The following is a 25,272-nucleotide window of genomic DNA, read 5'->3' on the forward strand; positions in this document are numbered from 1 at the left end:
ATGTGTTGCTCATAAAAGGGGCCTTGACCCTGTGTCATTGGGAAATGATTTTGCTGATCGAGTGGCAAAACAATGCGCTATGGATCGCATGTCAATAAATATCAAACTGGGTGGGATTGGAAACAGCTGCCAACTTATGGTGTTTGAAGAAGTGCCTACCTAGGATGAAGTGAGAGAATGGCAGCATGCTGTGCCCTGGGAGGAGAAAGAGAAGTGGAAGGAACTTGGTTGTCGGCCAAGACGTGAGGATGGTGTCATTGTGAGCGCAAATGGTATGCCTGTGTTACCTAGACACCTGCTTGCCCCTATGGCCAGATTGATGCATGAAGGATCAGACATTGGTAGGGATGCCATGGTTCTGGTATTTCAACAGACCTGGTATAACCCGAAATTCAGGAAGGTAGCAGAATCCCTTTGCCAGAGGTGCTTGACGTGTCAACAGTTCAATGCTGGCAAGAGAACAGTAGTTGAACTGGGGAAAATTGGGAAATCAGGGGGTCCTTTTGTGAGAATACAAATTGACTTCATCACCATGCCTCATTGCGAGGGAAAAAGATATGTCCTTGTCATTGTCTGCCTATTTTCAAAATGGGTGGAAGCTTACCCTGTCCCACAGAGTGATGCCTTAACAGTAGCTAAATTGTTACTGCGAGAATTGATACCTATGTTCGGGGTTCCAGTCACTATTGAATCAGATAGAGGCAAACATTTTCAGAATGAGGTACTCGATCAGCTCTGTAAAGCATTCGGAATCACACAAAAGTTGCACTGTGCATATCGTCCAGAGGTTTCTGGAGTAGTAGAGCAAATAAATGGCACAATAAAATCGAGATTGGCAAAAATGTGTGACTCAACTGGAATGAATTGGATTACTGCCTTGCCTCTTGTTCTGATGGGACTCAGAAGTATTCCAGATCGGAAAACAGGCCTGAGCCCCCATGAAATCCTAATGGGAAGAGTGATGAGACAAGCATAGGTACCAGGATACAAACTGTTAAGCATTACTGATGATTTGGTACTTGAATACTGCAAGCAACTGGGTGACCAAGTGCGTTCTATCTCTCGCCAGATTGGGGAAGACGCCGTCGCCAACCCGACAACTCCAGTTCACAAATTGGTTCCTGGTGACTGGGTTAGAATAAAGAAGCACACTCGTTCGAGTTGCCTTGCACCGAGGTGGGGAGAAAAACGCCAAGTAATACTGGTGACCACGACAGCGGTGAAGTGTGCAGGCGTTCCCAAGTGGATCCATGCCAGCCATACCCAGAAGGTGATACCAGACAAGGAGCCTGGAGCTGAAGGTTGTCCAGCTGAGGGGTCTGCGGATGTCAGTCCTGAAGTAGCTGATGACGTACAGCCAAGTACCAGTACAGCTGAGGGTCCCGCAGACGTTGGTCCGGAAGTAGCTGATGACGAGCAACCGAGCACCAGCCAAGATGATTGGATACCCATAATCGATCTCATTGGAGACCCAATCAGAACAAGAGAACGAATCTACGAAGATAGAGAGTGGAATAGAGAGGTCGAGACAGGCACAGGCGAAGACCCTCAGATCATTGAGATTCACGTCAAATCTGAGGACGAAGAGGAAGGTCAGACAGGGACAGAACAAGTGATTGACACACCTCCAATAACTCCTGAAATTGAAAAGGGACTGACTAGAACTAGTGTAAAAGTTCGAGCAGAAGAAAATCAAGGGATCGAAGTGCTTGAACAGGATCAGACAGAACTAGAAGAACGTGTTCAGGACACAGAAACAGAGACATTTGAAAGCCAAACCCAAAATTCACCTGAACCAGGCCAGCTTAGTAACCAGGCAGAAGAAATAGGTACAAGACCTGGGACTAGTCAGACAGGAAGGGAAGAGGCAGAAACAGAAGTGCCACAAACAAGTGAAAACAAAAGAGCATTAGAAGAAAGCCAACTAACAGTGCCAGCCAAAAGACTCAAGAAAAAGAAAAATATCGAACCAAGATACATTAAGAGACTAAGACTGAGAATAAAAACAGTAGAAGAGAAACTTGCTGACAGAAGAAAAAGTATACGAATAGCAGAGCAAGCTGGAGAAAGCTCCAAAAGAAGGAGTGATCGAATAAAACGACTGAATGAAAAATACCAGGATCCTGAATGGACATACCTGATTTTGGAAAATTTGGAGGATCTTGATATTACTGACGAAAGCGACGGGGAGCCGATTGCTGATTACTCTACAGAGGAAGAGGACGAACCAGGGTGAAATTGCTCAGCATAAAGATACCTGGGCAAGGCCACAAAGAGGGGTTGAAAACTTCTGAGCCAAAATGTCTGATTCAAACGTGAGTGGTAGACCTAGCCGCAGTTGTTGCAAGACATGCTGCAAAGTATGTATATGTAGTATAGTTATAGTTATATTAGTCTGGATAGGCCTAACAGTTTTCATTCCTTTTATTGTAAGCAAAAGTACTAATATTGACCCTACTCAGACTACCGACACTGAAGAACTGACAACACGGAGTGTAGAAAGACGTGAAAAGGCACTCAGACAAACAAAACGAGACTTAGAAGCATCAGATGAGGAAGGACTGCATTACCACAGAGTTAAGAACCAGACTCACTTAAATGTTTTCGCAAACCTGTTAGTACATTATGTAGAAACTATGGAAATAGAAGACTGCTATGTCTGCATGAAGCTACCCACTTCTGTAGCTGAGGGAGTGACTTACCATCACCTGCCCCTGACATATGGAATTTCCTGTAGCATTTTAGCTAGCTTGTTCTGCAAAAGAGGACCGTTACAGTACTATTACTCTAACAATGACGTGATATTTTCTGAACTTCCCATACGTGGAAATCTGAATCCTGTACATACTAAAAGTGACGTTACACGTTATATGGGAGAATACTTTCTGACTATAGGTACTATAGACTTAAATGAAGCACACAGAGACAACTTGACCTGTTCATTACATGAACAAGAAAAAATATTTTTAAACATGGCAGAGAAAAGAAGGGAGAGTTTCCAAAGAAAGGCAAATGACAAACGACAGAAAACTCCTAAATGGGCTGAGAACATGGAAGGCACCTCAAGTGGTGGGGCGGGACCTGCTTTGTTGCTGGATTTCGAAAAGAAAGGGAAACTCTGTCTTCATCGCGAGAAGACTAGTTATTATAATAACATTTTCATTGGTTCCAGTCAATGTGAGCACAATTACAAGGTAATTGGAGGTTGGGGATTCAAAAATGGGTCAGAGCCTGTGTTTCCTGGAATTTATTATATATGTGGAGACAAGGCTTATTTCAAATTGCCGGATCACTGGTATAGAAGCTGCTACTTTGGCATTGTTTTCCCGAAAATATACCATGTGAATGAAATTGCTGGAAGCAACGAAAACACTAATGGCTTAGTGCGTAGCAAAAGAGAAAGCGTAGGTGAAATAATGGGTACTATTTTTAGTGCACTGATACCTGGAGTGGGAGTGGTTCTGAACACTCACAGAATTTGCAAATTGTCCACAATAGTGGATGTGTTGTCTACTGACACGGCTCATGGATTTCTGCTGGTCAATACCGAAATGGTTGCGATCAGATCAATGGTTTTGCAGAACAGACTTGCTCTTGACACCTTATTAGCAAAAGAGGGCGGAGTCTGCCGGATGTTGAAGGCGCAACATTGTTGCACTTACATTCCGGACAAAAGTGTGCAGCTCAAAAGATATGTGAAAAACATTAATAATTTGGAAAAGGAACTCAAACCACTCGAGGTTGACAGTGCCTGGAAGAGACTGGTTGATGGTCTCTCCAATGTAGGTCATTGGTTTACTAGCTTAGGTAAAAGCTTATTGTTTAAGGTACTGATGCCAATTGGAGTGATAAGTTTCATCCTATTCCTCATATTCGTCTGTTGCAAATGTCGCAAACACAACAAGAAGTACCAAGTGAATGCGAGGGGAGTGAAACGGAGTGCGGATGAGCTTGAATTGGAAGAAATGAATAATCAGATTTACAAAAGGGTGAAAAATTCGCACCCTACCAAAAACGAGAAAGAGAAACTGAATCGCCTGTTGGAGGAAATAGAGTTGTACAAAGTGTGAAAGAAAGTTTGCATCTGGTTCCGTTCTTTTGTGATGATAGTAAATATCATCAAAGAGGGGATTGATAGAGCAAGATTTCGCATCGCGACTTGCTCGAGTCAAGAACCTCAAAATCTGTTAATAATCCGGTAATCAAATTGTACGTTTTACTAATATCTTTTATTTTTGATGCGTGTGTATTAGTGAAGCTTGCCTATGTGTTCTACTAATACAAATAACCCTTGTACCTAAAAATGGCCGCTGCTTGAATTTCGTTCTTGCGCATGCGTTAGTCACATTCACGTGACTTTACGTAGATGTAGTTATGGAGGGAAAGGGTGCGCATGCGTAATAGCTATAAGATGGCCGCTTAGCGTGATAACGAGGTGAAGCTTGCGCCGCTGCTCTTGTAATATTGTCTGTTGCACTTACCCTTAATCGCATAGCATATTTTTATAATGATAAAACTGAAGTACGAAATCATGATATGTAATACATTCATTTATTTCTATGTTTTAATTTGTTTTCGCTTACTTTTCATGCATCACGATGACTGGGGGGTCGGAATGTACTGAGAGCCATCTTGAAGGTCCCTTCCACGCATGCTCACACAGCCCGGGAGAGATGTAGCCTTGAGCAGTGGAACTCAGCCAGCTGGCAGCCACAGTCAAGATGCTCATGTGAAAGCAACCTCTGACCCAGCAAGATGGAGTTAACCGTTCTGAAACTGTTACAATGATATTTTTCTATTGTATTTCGTGCGACTTCTCATGGGAACCCCAATCTTGCTAGGCGGTACCCAAAAGGAATATGCTACTTACCAGTATGCATCTGTTCTTGGCATAGAGGGCTGCAGAGTGGTACATTTATGAATAGATCGCCATCTGGTGTTGGGCTCGGATGATTGCACTTTGTTTTTCTTCTGGAGAAGTCTTTGTCGTCATAGATGACTCCTCCTCTCGGTGTTAGTGCGCATGGGCATCGGCTCCATCCTTAGATTGTTTTGCCATAGTAGGGTTAGATGGAGTAGTGTAGTATAGTACATAAAGATATGCCCATGTAAGTGTATCTAAATAAGATAATGTTGGGACAGACACAGGTTTCCGGGGAGGCAGGGAGGGCATGTACCACTCTGCAGCCCTCTATGCCACGAACAGATGCATACTGGTAAGTAGCATATTCCGTTCGAGGCATATGGGCTGCAGATGGTACATTTATGAATAGATTGTAAAGCAGTTACCTCCCTAGCGGTGGTCACCAGTGTCTGTCGCAACTGTTTGAAATAGAGTTTTTAATACAGCTTGGCCCACTCTGGCTTGTTGTGCAGCCTGTACATCAACACAGTAGTGCTTTGTGAATGTATGTGGTGTAGACCAAGTTGCTGCTCTACATATGTCATCTAGGGGAATGTTCCCTAAGAATGCCATAGATGCTCCTAGTTTTCGTGTAGAATGAGCTCTAGGAGGAACAGTTAATGTTCTCTTTGCTTTAATGTAACATATTTGTATACATCTTACAATCCATCTTGCGATGCCTGCTTTAGAGATAGGATTGCTCTTATGTGTTGGTGAAAATGCTACAAATAGTTGTTTAGTTTTCCTGAAGTTTTGTGTTCTTTCTATGTAGTACAAAATGGCTCTTTTGACATCTAGTGTATGTAGAGCCCTTTCTGCCACCATCTGTGGCTTTGGAAAGAAGACTGGTAGTTCCACCGGCTGATTGATGTGGAATGCCGAAATTACTTTAGGCAAGAACCTTGGGTTTGTTCTAAGAACCACTTTATTCTGGTGTAACTGTAGGAATGGTTCTTGTATCGTCAATGCCTGTAATTCACTTACTCTCCTGAGTGAGGTAATGGCTATAAGGAAAGCCACCTTCCATGTAAGGAATTGTATTTCGCACCTATGCATAGGTTCAAAGGGTGGCCCCATTAGTCTGGTGAGTACTACGTTGAGGTTCCAGACTGGGGAAGGTGGTAATCTTGGTGGAATGACTCTTTTAAGGCCTTCCATGAATGCTTTTATCGCTGGTACTCTGAACAGTGATATGTGCTGCCTGTTTTGTAGGTACGCTGCTATAGCTGCTAGATGTACTCTGATAGATGTGTACGCTAGATTACATTGCTGTAAGTGTAATAAGTAGCAAATAATCTCCCTTGTTGATACGTCCAGAGGGTTGATATTGTTATTAGTACAGTGTATAGCAAACCTCTTCCACTTAGCTGCATAGCATGCTCTGGTGGTTGGACGTCTCGCTTGTTTAATTATCTCCATGCAATTTGGGGGTAGATCTAAGTACCCAAATTCTAGGATTTCAGGAGCCAGATCGCTAAGTTCAATTGAGTTGGATCTGGGTGCATTATTTCTCCATGGTTCTGTGTAAGGTGCATGGGTAGAATTCGTAGCTTTTGATGTGGCACTTGTGAGAGTTGCAGGAGCGTGGTGAACCACGGCTGTCTTGCCCACGTGGGTGCTACTAGTATCATGGTCATTGAATGTTGTTGCAGCTTCCTGACCACTAATGGGATTAGTGGGAGAGGGGGAAAAGCGTATGCAAATTTGTTGGACCAATTTATCCATAACGCATTGCCCTGCGACAGGTGATGTGGGTACCTGGACGCGAAGCTTTGGCATTTTGCGTTCTGATGAGTGGCAAATAGGTCTATCTCTGGTTGTCCCCATCTTTGGAAGAATGGCTGCAGTATTTGGTGGTGCAGTTCCCATTCGTGTATTTGTTCCGACTGTCTGCTTAAGATGTCTGCTATCTGGTTTTGGACTCCTGGTAGGTGTTCGGCTAACAGATAGATGTTTTGAGGAATGGCCCATCTCCAAATTTCCTGTGCTAGTCTGGATAGTTGGAGAGAGTGCGTCCCCCCCTGTTTTTGAATATAATACATTGCTGTCATGTTGTCTGTTCTGATCAGGACTGCTTTGTTGGTAACATGTATTTGGAAGGCTTTCAATGCTAGAAATACTGCTAGTAGTTCTAGATGATTGATGTGCAGTCTTCTTTCCTGCACACTCCACCTTCCTTGTACTGTGTATTTGTCCATATGTGCTCCCCATCCGGCGAGCGATGCGTCCGCTGTTATTGTCACCTGTGGAATTGGTTCTAGGAACGACCGCCCCTTGGCAATGTTTGTTGTGTTCCACCACTTCAGAGAGCGGTGTGTGCGGTCGTCTACCAACACCAGATCTGTAATCTGCCCTTGAGCCTGATTCCACTGTGTCGCTAAGCATTCTTGTAGCGGACGCATTTGTAGTTTTGCATATGGTATTAGCAGTATGCAGGATGACATCATCCCTAATAGCTGCATGAACACTCTTGCTGGTAGTGAGTGTTGTGGCTGGAATCTTTGAATGACTGTAAGCATTGTTTGGATCCTGACTGGGTTGGGGTATACTTTGGCTTTTTCTGTGTCTATAGTAGCCCCCAGATATTGTTGAACCTTGTTTGGTTGTAGGTGTGACTTTGTGTAGTTCACCGTGAACCCTAGCTGGTGTAGTAGCTGAATTGTCTTTTGTGTGTTTTGAAGACATTCCTCTTGTGACTTGGCCTTTATTAGCCAGTCGTCCAAGTATGGGAAGACATGAATTTGTTGTCTTCTTAGGTGAGCTGCCACCACCGCCAGGCATTTTGTGAACACCCTTGGTGCCGTTGTGACACCAAACGGAAGGACTTTGAACTGATAATGTTGTCCTTCTACCACAAACCTGAGGTATTTCCTGTGGGCTTTGTGAATTGGGATATGAAAGTAAGCGTCTTTTAGATCCAGTGTAGAAAGAAAGTCCCCTTCCTTCAGTAAAGGAAGTACCTGTTGGAGCGTGACCATGTGGAAATGTTCCGAATTTATGTATGCGTTGAGAGGTCTTAGGTCTAGTATCGGCCTTAGAGACCCATCCTTTTTGGGAATTAGGAAGTATAGGGAGTATACTCCTGTTACTTGTTGATGGTGTGGAACCTTCTCTATGGCATGCTTTCCTAGCAGGGATAGTACTTCCTGCTTTAACAGTGTTATGTGATCTTGTTTCATTGGACGCTGTTTGGGGGGGATGTTTGGTGGGGTAGATGTGAGTTCCAGGCAATAACCATGTTGGATAATTTGTCTCACCCACCTGTCTGATGTGATGTTTTCCCAGACAGGTAGGAACTGTGATAGGCGTCCCCCGACCGGTGTTATATGGTCTGGGGGGAGCTGTATGAAATCACTGCTTTGGGGTTGGAGAGTTGCGGTTGTTGTTGTTTCCGCGACCTCTACCCTTGTTGTTGTTACCTCTGTAGCCACCTCTAGAATTACCTCTGGGTGATGTAGGTGTAAAAGAGGTTTGTTGCTGGCTTGTCCCTGTATTTTTGGATCCTCCTCTATAGGTGGACCTACGAAAGGAACCTCTTTGTGTCGGCTGTTGCAATGCTCCCATTGATTTAGCCGTTTCTGTATCCTTCTTCATCTTTTCTAAGGCCTCATCTGTCCCTGTGCCGAAAAGTGTTTTCCCATCAAAAGGTTGGTTCAGTAACGATGTTTGTACTTCTTGTTTGAACCCTGATACTCTGAGCCATGCATGTCTCCTTAACATGATGCTTGTGTTTGTAGATCTTGCCGCAGTGTCTGCTGCGTCTAGGGCGCACTTTATTGAAGTGTTAGTAATTAACTTCCCTTCTTGTATGAGTTGATCTGCCCTTTTTTGATGTTCTTTAGGGAGATGTGTGATGAGTTTCTCTAACTCATCATAATGCGCTCTGTCATACCTTGCAAGTAGTGCTTGCGTATTAGCTATGCGCCAGCTGTTTGCCGCTTGAGATGCCACTCTCTTGCCAGATGCATCTATTAGTTTAGACTCTTTGTCAGGAGGTGGAGCTTCTCCTGTAGATAAAGAGTTTGCTCTCTTACGAGCGTTAGTGACCACTAGTGAGTCTAGAGGAATTTGCCCTTTAATGTATATTGGGTCTTTTGGAGCTGCCCTGTATTTTTTATCGATTCTTGGATTCAGTACTCTAGCCCTCACTGGGTCTTTGAATATCTCTGATGTATGACTGAGAAGGCCCTTACGCATTGGTAGTGTTCCTGATGTTCTTTGTGCAGTAGGTAGTGTTTCTAATAAGAAATCCTCTATTTGAGGTTCTGCATGTAGTTCTACCTTATGATATGTTGCTGCTCTATTAATGAGTTGTGCAAAACCAGTGTTATCATCAGGAGGTGAAGGTTTTGAGGGATACAATTCAGGGTCGTTATCATTATCTGACCCTACATTATACTCTTCCCATGGGTCTGCCTCCTCTGGGATTGTGTCTTCATCATCCCCAGGATGTTCCCCCTCCCCTGTGTCACTCTCTACATCTGTTGTTGGTGTAGATGGTCGTGTGGGAGGAATATTTGGCCTATTGCGAGGAAGAGGAGAAGATGGTGTGTGTCTAGGTTTGGGAGAAGGGGGAGGAGTTGTATTCGTCCCCATTGTTCTCTTCTTCGGATGAGTCTTGTCGTCCGAATGTTCATTCTTCCTCTTTTTAGGTAGTTCTGTGACTACCTTGCCAGTCTTTGGGTCAATAAACAGAGTCTTTTGTTTAGGATCAGTCCCGTGTTCCTGTATCGGTACCGCATTTTTCGGGTCCGAAAGATGTTTTTTCTTTTGAATGTCCATTTGTATTTTCGGTACCGAGATTTTATTCGGATCCGATTTCTTCGGTATCGAAGATGTCCCCGGTGTCGAGGGTGTTTTCGACGCCGATACGTACTTCGGTGTCGACATGGACTGCTTCGACTTCGAGCTTTCCTTGACTTGGAGCTTCGGTGTCGATGTGGTCCGTTTATCGGAACCGGAACCACCATGATGGGAGACCGAGTGTTTCGGTTTCTGTTTCGTTGCCGGGCTCGAAGGCGGGGCGTTGGAAACTTTTTTCGGTTGTCTGACCGGGCTCGAAGGCGGGGTCGATACCGTGTGGGGTCTGTTTTTTGGTAAAGGGACGTCGTCACTCACGGTTTGTTGGACGTCGATTTCCTCGACGTCGGACTCGTCCGCTTCAGATCCCGCCTCATCGGCCTCTTCTTCCTCCTCTTCTGGGTGCTGGTCCTCAAACAGCTCCGGGATTGCTTGTGACTGCATTCTCGATACCTCGTGTCTTCGGGCTCGACGGTTTCTAATCGTCGATTTTGAAGAGAACGCTGCACAGGCTTCACAGTCCCTGGATTCGTGTTCAGGGGACAAGCAGAGGTTGCACACCTCGTGTAGGTCCTTGTGTGGGAACTTAGCACCACACGTTGGACATTTTTTGAATGGAGTCCTTTCCATGGACCCCGGGCTGGACTACGTCGAGTTTCTCGTAGTTGTCGTCCTTCGAATCGCGTCGGTATGGAGTGAAGTCGCGTTCGATAACGATACCGTCGATTTGGAAATGGATACGCGCCGGTTATAACCTTCTTTGTTGAAGTCGGTCCGGAGCGCTTCGATCCTCATCCGAACCCGATGGCAGAAAAAAACAATCTAAGGATGGAGCCGATGCCCATGCGCACTAACACCGAGAGGAGGAGTCATCTATGACGACAAAGACTTCTCCAGAAGAAAAACAAAGTGCAATCATCCGAGCCCAACACCAGATGGCGATCTATTCATAAATGTACCATCTGCAGCCCATATGCCTCGAACATGTAGATTAGGCCTTAGAAAAGTATGTTCTGATTGGTGTGTTAACCCATCCTACCTTAGGACCAATCGAAATTGGGGATTCTGACACTTTGCAACATTGGGGGGTGGTACACTGACCCGAAAACAGTATAACTAGCCTAGGTTTACCTAGGGAATTTGTCCGACTTGTCTGAATAGCTGACCTGTCACTGACCCAACGCACTCAATAGGTGACTGAATTTACAGAGCGCTGCGGAGCACTCTGTCCGAATTTGACCATAGACTAAGGTTTTACTAAACATTAAGTGCTGGCGGAGCACTTTGCTGGGGAGTTCGCTAACCCAATCGGGGTTCTGACTGGTAGCTGCGGAGAGGGTGGAGCGCAGGCGTTGCTTCCGAACTGCGGGTGCTGGTCGTGTCCTGGTGGTCCTGTCCTGATCCTAATCTGGGTTTCCTGTCCTGTCCTGGGGTGTCCATTCTGCACCTGCTGTCCCATTGATGACTGTCCTTCCGTGGGGTATTTCCTGTCCTTAACTGACCCGTGGCCAGGGTTGGTTTTCACACCAGTCTAGGTAAATATCTTGCCGAAACTCTAAGACTGCACCTTTCTATTTTTCCGTCTTTGCTTCAATAAAGACATACCTTTGCATATGATGTTTTTCCATGCTTTCCGCAACCATTGCCTATCATAAAGTCATTTGCATTGAATTTCATAGCGTGTTTCTATGTAACCCTACCTTTTAGAAATCATTTTCTCCATTGCAGTTTGCAATTTTCTGATGTGGTCTATAATTTTCTCATATAAAACTGACTGAAATAATTTTCTAGAGTTTTAGCGTGTTCCACTTTTCACTCTTAATATAGCTGTTTTAGGATTACTAAATTCCCATTCATATTCATGAAATATGTTTCCCATAGTATAAATGTATACTTGCATAAGCTTGCCCGTTAAAGATGTCTATTTTTGAGTGACTATTTACTCTACTTAAGCGTGTTCCCTGTCGCACTATCATTTAGAAAAAACCTAAATGCTTGCCCTCACCTTATTCTTATATGGATATATGATTTTTGTTATCTTGATTATCGACTGCCTTTTAACTGTAAGCCAAATGTTCTTAGAAAATGAATTCTAGATAAAATTCTTAAAACTTCCCAGTTGTCCGTGGTCATTTGATGAATATCAAAGTTATTTAATGTTGGGTTTGTATTTTGCTGCCTTTCCTTTTACAGCTAGCTCCCTGACCCATCGTGGTCATAGGTACCCGTAACAGTGGATGGTAAGTCGGGTACACTGGAAATAATCGAAAGGGACTCATGATTATTGATAGTGGATCGTAAGGTCATCTGATCAATGTATATGGTGAATTGAAGTATATGGGCCCGAAACCTTAGTGGTGAAAATATTGGTTGGGTGACCTGCGATCTCTATCTATCTATGACCCAACAAGAGAAATCAAAAGCTGTGTAGATATAAAAAACTATATGGTTGTAGTATGTTTCCATACAGCCTAGGTGTGCTATACGTGACCCCGAGCAAGCACTGCACCCAGTTATCAACACTGGGCTCAGCTCGTCATGACTCACAATGGAGCTGAGCTCGTCACAGACCCGCCCTCTGATTAATTCTCCCGCACAGGTAGGGAATTAGCTGCGCGTGGCAGGCCGCGGCCGTTATGACGAGCTCAGCTCGTCATGAGCATGGAAGGGGCTAGACACCTAGACATATCTGGTACACTCATGCTCAGGAAACCCAGAGGAACAGGGTTGTTGGGTGGGCCTTGTCAGGGATATGTTCCCGATTGACGGAGAGTTGGAAAAATTGCTAAAATTCTGGCAAAAATCAGGGTCAGCGTGTTTGATTAACGAGTAAACCAGGACAAGGAAGGTCTTGCTTGCACCAAGAGGGTTTAAATTGGACACAATCAGAAACGACATAGTATTTATATTTCCATATAGCCCTGAGTTGATATCTGTCATCAAAGGAACCCTGCACCATAAACCGTGATTCTGCCTCAAAATGAAGTAAATCCACACATGAGGTATTCCCTGACTCCAGCCTTCGGGGCAACATTTCTGTGCTTATTGTTCTGGGTTTAAGGTTTGTCAATTTGGATAATGCAAAAATAAAAGTTTTTAATGCTTTGAAGAAAACATTTCAAAATGTCTGCCGATACCGCTGCAGGCATGCGCATGCACATGTATCCATCTTAGAATGTTGTTTTTTCCCTTAAAATATTAAAAAGCATTTTTAAGATGGCCGCAGGTTCAAGTGAATGTATGTTCCTGCAGAGGACCATATTGTAGTGATTTTTTATGTTTTATTTTATTCTTACTTTACCGTTTGAATGCTACATTCGGAAATTAAATTATGAATGGGGTAGTCACACAAACATAGAGAAGCAAGTGATCTGGTAATAGTGGCAGCCTCAGGGCCCTCACAAAATTAATTAAAAAGAACAATACAGTGGCATAGGAAGTGTTAGGGAAGTGAGTAACGGATGAGCTGCAAAGTGAGGGGACCGGATGTTGTGCACAACTGCTGATTCCTCACAAAAGTAACGCAAACAAACACATGTAAGAGGTACGAGAATGGAAGGGCCATGGAGCAATTGACTAGCAGGGTGGAGGGGGGGGGGAGAAACAGGGAGAGGAAAGCCATCCACTGCCACAGAGGACCAAAACAGAAATAACAAGCATTTGCAATGCAATAGGTCTCGCATTTACGCGAGACCGATTGCATTGCAAATGGTAGACATCACGGACAATGGGAGGGAGGGCGGGCAGGGAGGAGAAGGAACTGACAATGGGAGGGCTGGCAAGAAGGCACAGACAACGGGAAGGCGGCTGGTGGAGAAGGCACAGACAACGGGAGGGAGGGGGAGTAAAGAAGGCACCAAAGCACGTTGTGCCTGCAGTAGGAGAACCTTATTAAAGAAAATAGTGCTGAAAGACTAAAGAAAACGTACAGTGTAACAACTGAAGTAAAGGGGCCAGTCACCATGGCAGTTTCCAAATGAAGAGGAGGCGGTACTAAGGAGGGACGCCTCAAACCTATTTATGAATCAGAAGCCAGCATTTAGGACAGGCAATTACACAAGCCAATGGCAAATATGGGCAGAGAGTGGGCGGGGCTTCTATTCCCTACGCCTCTACAATAAGTCTCACAGAGCAGTGCATGCACGCTGGCTCTAGGCTCGAATGAAAATGCATTGGCAGCGACAATAGGTTTGTCCTTAGAAAACTACTGCATGTAAGCAAAATGTATGTGACCTTTGAACAGACCAATGGATAAAGAGGGATGACCCAAAGCCTTACATTGCATGTAGATATGTATGTGTGTTTATTCATCCCTTTTTTTGGATTACATGAGGCTGGTGAGAGCTAAAGCTGCCTTGCGGCTACATGTAAAAAGTAGTTCCCTGATGTCAGCAGGGGAAGGATGCAAGACGTCTAATCAAAACTATGGACTATCAGGGGTGAAGACAAAAAAAAAGTAAGAATTATGGGACCCCCTCTAATGTAATTTCTTTCAGGTCAGGGAGAAGAGGGGAAGAAAACACTGTGAAATACCTCCCTCGTGACCTCTCTATTTTCTTAAGGGTTTTAGCCTCTAAATTCAAACATGGGCACAACCAAAATCCAATAACAAATACATTATTACTTTCTCATTTTCTTTTTACTGGTGGAGACGCGGATGATGTTGTGGGATTTTGATGGACAGACATGCCGAATAAAATAGTGATCTTACGGAAACACTGAGACAACACGGTCTGCTTGAAAATTGACGGAGTGAGGGAATATTGTATTAGAGGATTAGTTGGCAGATACCCGGAAATGCGAATAAACACCTCCTAGGTCATACCATTTTTCAGTGGAACCTGGTAGCAATTCGTGCTGGCCAAACCCTGGCAGGATAGAAGGCGCTGATCCTTGGCACGATGCCTGAGCAGGTAGCAAGCCCTCTTTGATGAATGATTACAATTTGGAGTGACTCCCTAGACTTTTGATGTTCAATATCTCTTATTGAAGACTCAACAAGAGAAAATCCAGGGTGTAGAGAACATGTGTTGACATATCTGGCGGGTCCTGATGAAGGTGGCTCCTATCGTTGCTGTTTGCCACCGAAACGCGTTGACCAAGTCTTTGTAAAATCCTACTGTTTGTAGTGGCTCTGCATTGGCCAATAGATGAAAACCAACTAAACGTGTTAACCTGCACAGATAGATTGAGTTGTGAATGTGTATGTGGTATTCGTGAGTGTATTGGTTGCGTCAGTTCTCTACCTGGTAATGAATGGACTGTAGTATGAATAATTAATTTTGTATTATGGATCATCGATGACCATTATGTACTCATTGATGAAATTTTTAAGCTGAAAATAATGATGTGAAACGAAGTACTAATGAAAAAAATATTATAGATAAAAAGAAAATGAGAAAGTAATAATGTATTTGTTATTGGATTTTGGTTGTGCCCATGTTTGAATTTAGAGGCTCAAACCCTTAAGGAAATAGAGAGGTAACAAGGGAGTTATTTCACAGTGTCAAGACAAAAATCATACATGAATAGAGAGGAAAACCATCCAATCAGGAGCTGAGGGCTGATGCTGCTGTCCCTGCGGCTTCTCTGTGCACTGCACAGTACGTGACATCATGTCATGTCATCTTATGTTATGTTAGTATATACAGCGCTCTGGTATCCGGGCAAGTGTGTCCTGGTGCTGACAACTAAAGGAGGAAGGACCACACCCAAAGGTATGTACTCTAATAACAGAAAGAAAGTGGGGGAAAGAACAGGAGGAAAATGATAAAACAGGAAAAACAGGCATTTTACGGGTTAAAACATAAATGGGGGTCCTCGTGAAGTTAATTTATGCTGTGTAGAAATCTGTGTGCGTCTGCAGGCCCAGGACATGAAAATATGAATCTCAGGAAGTAAGCTCAGCGGGTTAACGTACCTACTGTAGATATGTGTTCATAACATAACATAACACGTGTATTTGTAAAGCGCACATTCACCACGAATGGGTATCTTGGCACTGAATAACAGATGTTTGTTGTTACCCAACTCAATGGTATTCATTTTATCGACCTCAGAGGGATGAAAGGCTGATTGGACCCGCCAGGATTTAAACCTGTGACCATGAGGTCGAACACCGGCCCCTGCAGTAGACACATTAGTTCATTGAGCCACCAGACCTAGGAGTAAGCCTCACAGTGGGGAGAACAACAGCCCCCCCTCAATCCCCACTTACTGTCACTACTGAAGTCTCCAGAGAATGAGTTCTTACCGTTCAGTAACTTCCCGATCTGCAAGAGAAAGGAAGGAGGAGTTAGTGGAAGTGTTTAACGCTCATGACTGACATCTGCTGTACACACGGAACATGGAAGAGTCTCATGAGGTAAACAAAGAGGGACCCTGGCTCCATGCATCACAAGGAGAGCAGACAAGGAACACAGCATGAAGAGTCAAGGGTGACAGGGGAGCTGTCAGGGGTCACAGGGAGCGCAGACATGGGTCACATGGACAGCAGTCAAGGGTCACTGGGAGAACAGAGAAGGGTCACAGGGAGAGCAGCCAGGGGTCAGAGGGGGAGCAGTCTGGGGTCACAGGGAGAGCAGTCAAGGGTCACAGGGAGAGCAGTCAAGGGTCACAGGGAGAGCAGACATGGGTCACAGGGAGAGCAGTCCAGGGTCACAGGGAGAGCAGTCAAGGGTTACAGGGAGAGCAGTCAGGGGTCACAGGGAGAGCAGTCAAGGGTCACAGGGAGCGCAGACATGGGTCACATGGACAGCAGTCAAGGGTCACTGGGAGAACAGAGAAGGGTCACAGGGAGAGCAGCCAGGGGTCAGAGGGGGAGCAGTCTGGGGTCACAGGGAGAGCAGTCAAGGGTCACAGGGAGAGCAGTCAAGGGTCACAGGGAGAGCAGACATGGGTCACAGGGAGAGCAGTCCAGGGTCACAGGGAGAGCAGTCAAGGGTTACAGGGAGAGCAGTCAGGGGTCACAGGGAGAGCAGTCAAGGATCACAGGGAGCGCAGACATGGGTCACATGGACAGCAGTCAAGGGTCACTGGGAGAACAGAGAAGGATCACAGGGAGAGCAGCCAGGGGTCAGAGGGAGAGCAGTCCAGGGTCACAGGGAGAGCAGTCAAGGGTTACAGGGAGAGCAGTCAGGGGTCACAGGGAGAGCAGTCAAGGGTCACAGGGAGCGCAGACATGGGTCACAGGGAGAGCAGTCCAGGGTCACAGGGAGAGCAGTCAAGGGTTACAGGGAGAGCAGTCAGGGGTCACAGGGAGAGCAGAGAAGGATCACAGGGAGAGCAGCCAGGGGTCAGAGGGGGAGCAGTCTGGGGTCGCAGGGAGAGCAGTCAAGGGTCACATGGAGAGCAGACATGGGTCACAGGGAGAGCAGTCCAGAGTCACAGGGAGAGCAGTCAAGGGTTACAGGGAGAGCTGACAAGGGTCACAGGGAGAGCTGACAAGCGTCACAGGGAGAGCAGACAAGTGTCACAGGATGAGCAGCCAGGGGTCAGAGGGGGAGAAGTCAGGGGTCACAGGAGAGCAGTCATGGGTCACAGGGTGAGCAGTCAAGGGTCCCAGAGAGAGCAGAAAAGGGTCACAGGGAGAGCAGCCAGGGGTCAGAGGGGGGGCAGTCTGGGGTCGCAGGGAGAGCAGTCAAGGGTCACATGGAGAGCAGACATGGGTCACAGGGAGAGCAGTCCAGGGTCACAGGGAGAGCAGTCAAGGGTTACAGGGAGAGCTGAGAAGGGTCACAGGGAGAGCTGACAAGGGTCACAGGGAGAGCAGACAAGTGTCACAGGATGAGCAGCCAGGGGTCAGAGGGGGAGAAGTCAGGGGTCACAGGAGAGCAGTCATGGGTCACAGGGTGAGCAGTCAAGGGTCACAGAGAGAGCAGAAAAGGGTCACAGGGAGAGCAGTCATGGGTCACAGGGAGATCAGTCAAGGGTCACAGGGAGAGGAGCAGACAAGGGTAACAGGAAGAGAAAACAAGGGTCACATGGAGAGCAGCCAGGAGTCAGAGGGGGGGAAGTCAGGGGTCACAGGGAGAGCAGTCAAGAGTCACTGTGAGAGCAGACAAGGGTCAAAGGGAGAGCAGACAAGGGTCACAGAGAGAGCAGCCAGGGGTCAGAGGGGGAGACGTCAGGGGTCACAGGGAGAGCAGTCAAGAGTCACTGGGAGAGCAGACAAGGGTCACAGGATGAGCAGGCAGGGGTGAGAGGGGGAGCAGTCAGGTGTCAGGGCGAGCAGTCAGGGGTCAGGGCGAGCAGTCAGGGGTCAGGGGGAGCAGTCATGGGTCACAAGGAGAGCATACAAGGAAAACAGCATGAAGAACCAAGGGTCACTGGAAAAGCAGTCACGGGTCACAGGGAGCGCAGACATGGGTCACTGGGAGAGCAGAGAAGGGTTACAGGGAGAGCAGCCAGGGGTCAGAGGGGGCAGTCAAGGGTCATGGGGAGAGCAGTCAGGGGTCACAGGAAGAGCAGACAAGGGTCACAGGGAGAGCCAACAAGGGTTCCCCCTATGTATCCCAGTTCACTTCAGTGTATACCACAGATTCCTGTTTATCCCATGCATCTCTGTTTATCCCATGCATTGCTTTTTCCCCCTATGTATCCCAGTTCACTTCAGTTTATCTCACACATCCCTGTTTATCCCTGTTCATCACAAACATCTGTGTTCACACCTGTTTGTGCCAGGTATCCTGGTTTATGCCTGTTAATCCCATGATTCCCTGTTTATTCCAGTCATTCCTGTTCGTCCAATGTATTGCTGTTAATTCCTCTCCATGTTCCAATTCTGGCCATGATTATTACTGGAGAGGCATGTTATATACGTCATTTTGTGTGACGTTTCTTTAGTTCTTTCTTTGCCTATTTGGCAGAATTGGATTTTCTTTTATTTTTGTAATGTGGCATAAACTATTTGAAATGAAAATAATCATCCATAGAACTATAATATTAGTCTAAGGACCTTTGGTCTCAGTTAAGCTTAAGACCAGAACTTAAGTTTAACTGAGACAAAAGTCTAACTTTACTGCTCGTAAATGCCCTTTGTGAATACTGAAAGTCGTAAAGTTAGCCTTTCGTCTCTGTTTACATTTGTGAATCGGGCCCATAAGTATTGTACTGGTATCCACATGTTTAGTACTGGCACGGCACTTTGTTCCCCCTCCACAAGGTACACTTAGAACCCAAATGCATATTTCTGGTACTGTACCTACTGACAGCTCCAGAATTCTTTTCTGCATCTGATCAAGTCTTTGTCTCAAGCTCCCTGAAATAAAATAAAAATAACACTGAATTAAACCCTAGCTGGGGGTAATGCAGGTGCACGGGTCGTTGCTGCATTTGTTCATGTTGTGATGCATTTCTGCTTTTATCATCAAGTACATTAAAGGAGAGCAAAGGTCAATTATAAACACCCACGTTGTGTAGTGACCTCATTAAAAGGTCACTATGATCAATTTTCTGCATATTTTAATAAAACAGATGTTATGCTTTTACGACTCATTCTGTGCTGCCACTACTTTAAAGGTCAAAGGGCAAGCACACACATATGATTGATTGTCTCTGTGTAACGAGTGTCATGTAAAGTGCTCTGACACCCTAGACTGGTATGAGTGGCGCTATATAACTAAATAAATGCATGTGAGAGAGAGAGCGGTTATGGAGACTTGAGGGGCAATCTTAAAGGGTGGCGGGGAGGGAATCCATGGCATGTTGGTCATTGGGGGGGATAACAAACATTGCCGCACAGGCCACCACCAGCGCTAACGCGGCCCTGATTAGAAACATTCATGTGTGCGTTAGTGTATAGGAAATGTTACTGAAGACAGAGGAATGCAATGTCTAGGAGTCACATGATAACCATACTAGTAGGCAGTATAGTTTAAGAGTGCTTGGTCTGGAGAAAGACAAATCCAGAATTTATAATGTAACACCATGGTTGGGGGTTCTCTTTAATAGTAACAATTGATTTCTATCCAAATGAAAATTTTTTGGACATGGCCTTTTTTGCACCATTAGTAAGGTTCATAACGCTCTCATTTATACCTTGCCGTTTGCATGCAGCTCTTTGATGACAGTTAACAGTTCACTGCTCTATGCTAGGTGTAAGAACTGGGACCATCAGTTCTCCGGGGGGGGGGGGGGGGTAGTTTGGCTCGAGCAGGAAGGCAGCCAGGGGCTTACGTGTAAAGCAGCTACTCAACACACGCATCCACTGAGACACGAAGTGGGCACAATAATGGAGACCACACCAGTAGTTGTGTTTGTAAATCAAGATCTTTTATATAGGCTTTAGATCAAAGCAAATAATGCATTGGCAAATCATTAACATCTCTTTAAAGTATCTATTTAAAACATTTCATAAACGCCTTTTAAAATGCATTTCCTGCAAAATGGTAAAACATTCCATTACATACTTTCAGTAAAGTAGAACACTCCAAAGAACACAGCCTGTCGCGTTGTGCTTTTCAGCAGGCTAAAGGGTAGTTTCACAAATCATGGATTAATGTGTAGGAAGCAATCATAAGTATTTCCCCTTGTAAATATCAACAGTCCTTCAACCAAGATCAGATCATCAAAATAGTACTGGCATAACTCACTAAGGATCAGTATTCGACCCCTCAGGAACTGTAGAGGCCCACCCCTGCAAGAAATTCAGTACAGGGAAAAGATAACCACTTTATCAGCAGGCATGAACAATGCAGGCCACCTAGGGCAGCCACTAAACACCAGCAGTCAATGACTGGACGTTCTCAACACCAAGGGGCTGGTCACAGTTAATTCAATTGGGCCTTGGTGGACAGGCCCCACGAAGGGCTCGCTCCCTCCCCGCATGACAGGGCCCAGACATCGGCTCTCCGGGTGCTACCCGCAGAAACAACCCGCAACCCGTCCCCCTCCGGGACGCCTGCTCCCGGATATCTCTGTGCCACGGGCCCAGGCCCCCGTCAACCCTATTGCCCGGCCCAGCCGCCATCTTGGACACTGCACCACGCGGCCGCGTGGCCTCGGCTCGACCCCAACCCTGGGCCTGGCCGGGCCCCGACATCCCGGCACCACCATCCATCCAGGAGGTGAACGGACCACTTGGCAGGTTAATGGGAGAAAGAAGTGTCGATGGCTCTCCCCCGCCAGGTGCCGATCGCCCCCAGCCTCTCTGGGTGCTGGCTCCACCCCCATGCTGGGTGTCTGGACTCCCTCATCCCGGACCTCCCGACCTCCCAGTGCGAGGGTCCGGACATCAAAGGGCGCCAGACCTATAACTGAGGCAGCCCCAGAGCAGGAAGGCAGTTGTATCCTGGAGTCGAGAGACACCGAGAAGAACTCATCCTTGACGGACTGCTGGCGCTGCAGCAGCCCTGCCTTGTGAACTATCGTCCTGCCTGCTGGCGCTGCCGCGGCCTTCTGCACCGTTCATCCTCGTGGGACCTGCTGGCGCTGCCGCGGCCCGTTGTAACTTCCATCCTCGTTGGGACCTGCTGGCGCTGCCGCGGCCCGTTGCCACCTACGATCTCTTCGGGACCTGCTGGCGCTGCCGCGGCCCGTTGCCACCTACGATCTCTTCGGGACCTGCTGGCGCTGCCGCGGCCCGTTGCCACCTACGACCTCTTCGGGACCTGCTGGCGCTGCCGCGGTCTGACCCGTCCGAACGCCGAGCTCGAGGATTGTGAGCTACCACCGTTTCACCTCAGTACCTGTAGGTACCAAGACTGTCCCGCTACCCCCTTCCCCCAATAGAGACTAGAATTGAGAGGATCATCGTGTCCTGATCTCCTTGTATCGTACCACCTTACTCAAAGAATTGCCTATAAAAGGTGTTAAGCTGATCTTCGTGTGGTGTCCATCTGTGGGGGGGAAGTTACTTGTCTGTACGCTCGCTGGAGACGGCCCTCACCGGAGGCCTCTCCCCTTGTGCTCGGCCGACCCTCCAGGTCCCCGTCTAACATTGGTGGCAGCGGCGGGATCCGAACCAACGCGTACCGTACAGAGAGTAACTCACCCTACGACTAATCCACAATGACGACCAGAGAGAGCGGATCTGCAGAGAAATTCCAGATGGAAAAACTGGAAGAGTACAACCACCGAGAGCTAAAACAATTTTGCATAGAACTAGGCATTGCTACCACCGGTCTGAGCACGAAAGAGGACTTCAAACACGCCCTAGAATCCTGGGCAGAGACAAATACCGCCGGACCCCGGGACCTCGAAGCCCCGGAAACAAACACCACCCTGACAGAAGAAAGGAGAACGGATCTCTCCCGGGAAGAGATCCGAGAACGAGAGAAAAATAGACTTCACGAGTTAGAGCTGGCACGGCTCAAATTAGACGGAGAATTGAAACTGGCAGAACAAAAGATGAACTTAGAACACTTACGGCTCCAAGAAGAGCGAGAGGAGAAGCAGAGACAGAGAGAACTCGGAGAAAAAAGACTGACATACGAACACGAGTGCAAGCTAGCGGAGATAGAGATGCGCAAACAGAACAAAGACCTAGGGGTGCCCGAGCAACCGCGCCCCCCAGGTACTACCGAAGAGAAGGTCCACATCCCCAAAGATGTGGTCCGGGAATATGTCCGGAACGACGACATACAGCAGTGGTTCAAGGCGTACGAGATCGCCATGACTGCCCACCGGATCGCTCGAAGTGACTGGGGGGCCGGTCTATGGGGGAGATTCGTCAATGAAGGCCGTGATGCCCTGCTGCAGCTTCCGGACCATCAAATGACGTCCTATGACCACATGAAGGCCGCCCTCCTCAGTCGATATGGGCTGACGTCCGAGATGTACCGCCAGAGGTTCCGCAACTGCACCCGCATCCCGGGTACAACCTGGATAGAATATGTGAACTATTTCAGCCGAGCTTTCGAGGGATGGATCAAGGGTAGCAACGTAACCACCTACGAACAGCTCTTCAACCTCTATGTGTGGGAGCACCTCTCCAACAACTGCTTCGTCGAGCTCAGGCAGCACCTCCTCGACAGTAAATTGACTGACCCACGGCAGCTCGCCGCCGAGGCTGACCGATGGGAGAGCACCCGAGTGGCCCGAAGTGGGCCCAATGAGCAGAACAGACCCAACCAAGGTCATCATCGTCCCCGAGGAGGAGGAGGAGGCCCGGGCCGGGGCAGAGACGCCGTCCCGGCCGCTCCCGCGAACTACACCCCGCCCCCGGCCGGCCGGGGCAACCCCCCGATGCGCCCGGGGTTCCGAGCCAACATTACGTGTCATCGATGCCAGCGAGTCGGCCACTATGCCAGTGACCCAACCTGCCCAAAGAACCAGACCCCCGGGCCCCGCCAGGTGGCTGCCGCCGCCCTAGGAGAAGAGCAAGTCTCCGAGGAGCCTGAAGATTACGAGCAGGAGCAGCCCGAGTGGGAACCTGCCGCCATGACCCTGGCCTGCCTAGGGGGGAGAGACCTGATCCCGCGGGCTCCCCTACCAGCCAACACCAGGAAGTACAGCCAGTGGGTGAACATAAATGGGCGTAAGGCCGAAGCCCTGCGTGACACAGGGGCCAGTGTGACGGCCGTCTGTTGTCACCTGGTGACCCCAGAACAAATGCTGCCAAATGTTCTTTGCCCCATCCGATCGGCCGACAATTCGGAGAGCCTGTGTCGGATGGCCTGCGTCCCCTTCGAATGGGGAGGAGTGTCCGGGATGCTAAAAGTGACTGTCCGCGACGATGCCCCCGTGGACTGCCTCCTGGGGAACTATCTCGAGAGTTCCCCGTGGGCAGCCGTTGAAAGAAGAGAGCACCTGGGGATGTTAGGCCTCCCGGGCTGGGCGTGCGTAACAACCCGGTCCATGGCCGCCGACACCATCCCTAGATCTGAAGAACCCGCATGGCCAGCACCTCCTCCCCCGATCGCTCCGGAGGGAGACTCCATCCCTACCGACACCCCGGAACAGACCCAAGAAGAGCCCGCTCAGCCCCAAGACCTTCCGGACCTGGCTCAGTGGCGTCAGGAAGGGGGGCCCACCCAAGAACAATTCCGGCAAGAGCAAAAGACCTGTCCCTCCCTCGAGGGACTGCGACAGCAAGCGCTCGCCCAGAGCGCAGGAGACACCGCAGGGGCCCACTGGATCTATTGGGACAATGACCTGCTGTACAGCGAACAAAGAGTAGCGGAGCTGGGGACCAGTCGAGTGCTGGTGGTGCCCCTCCGCTTCAGAGACTTCCTTTTGAACCTGGCCCATGATGTCCCCCTGGCTGGACACTTGGGGCAAGACAAAACATACAACCGCCTGGTGACTAACTTTTACTGGCCTAGGATGAGAAATGACGTCTCCAACCACTGCCGGTCCTGCCCGACCTGCCAGGCCAGCGGGAAGAGCGGCCGCAAACTCAAGGCCCCCCTGCAACCATTCCCCGTGGTGACCACCCCGTTCGAAAGGGTGGGAATAGACATTGTGGGGCCCCTGGACCCCCGAACAGCACAAGGGCATCGCTTCATCCTGGTCCTGGTGGACCACGCCACCCGCTATCCTGAGGCGGTTCCCCTTCGAACTGTAACAGCACCAGTGGTAGGGCGAGCCTTAATGGGGATCTTCTCTCGAGTGGGCTTCCCCAGGGAGGTCGTCAGTGACAGGGGCACAAACTTTATTTCAAAATATATGAAATCCCTATGGCAACAGTGCGGAGTCACCTACCGATTCACAACCCCCTATCACCCGCAAGGAAACGGACTGGTCGAGCGATTCAACCGCACTCTCAAGGGGATGATCATGGGGCTGGAAGAACCCCTACGCCACCAGTGGGACGTGCTACTACCGTGCCTCCTCTTCGCCTACCGAGAAGCCCCCCAGAAGTCCCTCGGCTTCAGCCCCTTTGAACTCCTGTACGGACACCCTGTTCGCGGGCCTCTCAGCCTAGTTAAAGTAAAGTCCACATTTGTAAAGCGCACAATCACCCGTAAGGGTCTCTAGGCGCTGGGGGCCGTCGGGAAGATTAAGCGAGCTATTGCCCAGAGTCACATGGTGCTGGGCTGACCTGCCGCCGGAGCCGGGGATCGAACCGTGGTCCCCAGATTCCAGCGTCAGTCGCCCTGGCCGCGGCGCCACACCTCTCCCAAGTTAAGGAGGAGTGGGAAATGGCCCCCCTGAAGACCCCTCCAGACGTCTACAAGTACCTCCTGACCCTCCGTAATCAGACCCGGCGATTCAGAGAGCTCGCCAAAGCCAATCTTGAGGCCAGTCAGGAGGACATGAAGAAGTGGTACGATCAACATGCCTCCTCCATCGAATTCGAGCCTGGCCAGCAGGTGTGGGTGATGTCCCCCATCGAACCCTGTGCCTTACAGGACAAGTGGACGGGGCCCTTCAAGGTGATCGAGCGTAAGAGCTCCGTCACCTACCTCATCGACATGGAATCCCCCCGGAACCCCCTCCGGGTCCTCCACGCCAACAGACTCAAACCCCACTTTGTGCGCTCGGAGCTCAGCCTGCTGATGGCCACAGACAGTGGAGCTGAAGAGGACTCCGAGCCCCTCCCTGACCTGCTGGGGACCGGGGAAAAAGATGGTTCAGTGGACGGGGTCCAACTCTCCGAGGCCCTGACCCCGGAGCAGCGCCAAGAC

General features: G+C 48.2%; 1 protein-coding gene across 1 annotated transcript in view; it reads right to left on the reverse strand.

Moving 5' to 3' along the window:
* The window catches only part of LOC144752267 (apolipoprotein L1-like), a 383,520-nt gene that overhangs the window by 125,806 nt on the left and 232,442 nt on the right, over window positions 1-25,272 (reverse strand). Inside the window, exons 8-9 of the mRNA XM_078640278.1 lie at window positions 18,906-18,962; window positions 15,957-15,975 (exon numbers count right to left, since the gene is read on the reverse strand). Coding sequence (XP_078496404.1) covers window positions 15,957-15,975; window positions 18,906-18,962 — 76 coding nt within the window. The remainder of the gene's footprint in view (window positions 1-15,956; window positions 15,976-18,905; window positions 18,963-25,272) is intronic.

Source organism: Lissotriton helveticus, chromosome 4_2 (assembly GCF_964261635.1).
Source record: "Lissotriton helveticus chromosome 4_2, aLisHel1.1, whole genome shotgun sequence".
Taxonomy (NCBI): domain Eukaryota; kingdom Metazoa; phylum Chordata; class Amphibia; order Caudata; family Salamandridae; genus Lissotriton; species Lissotriton helveticus.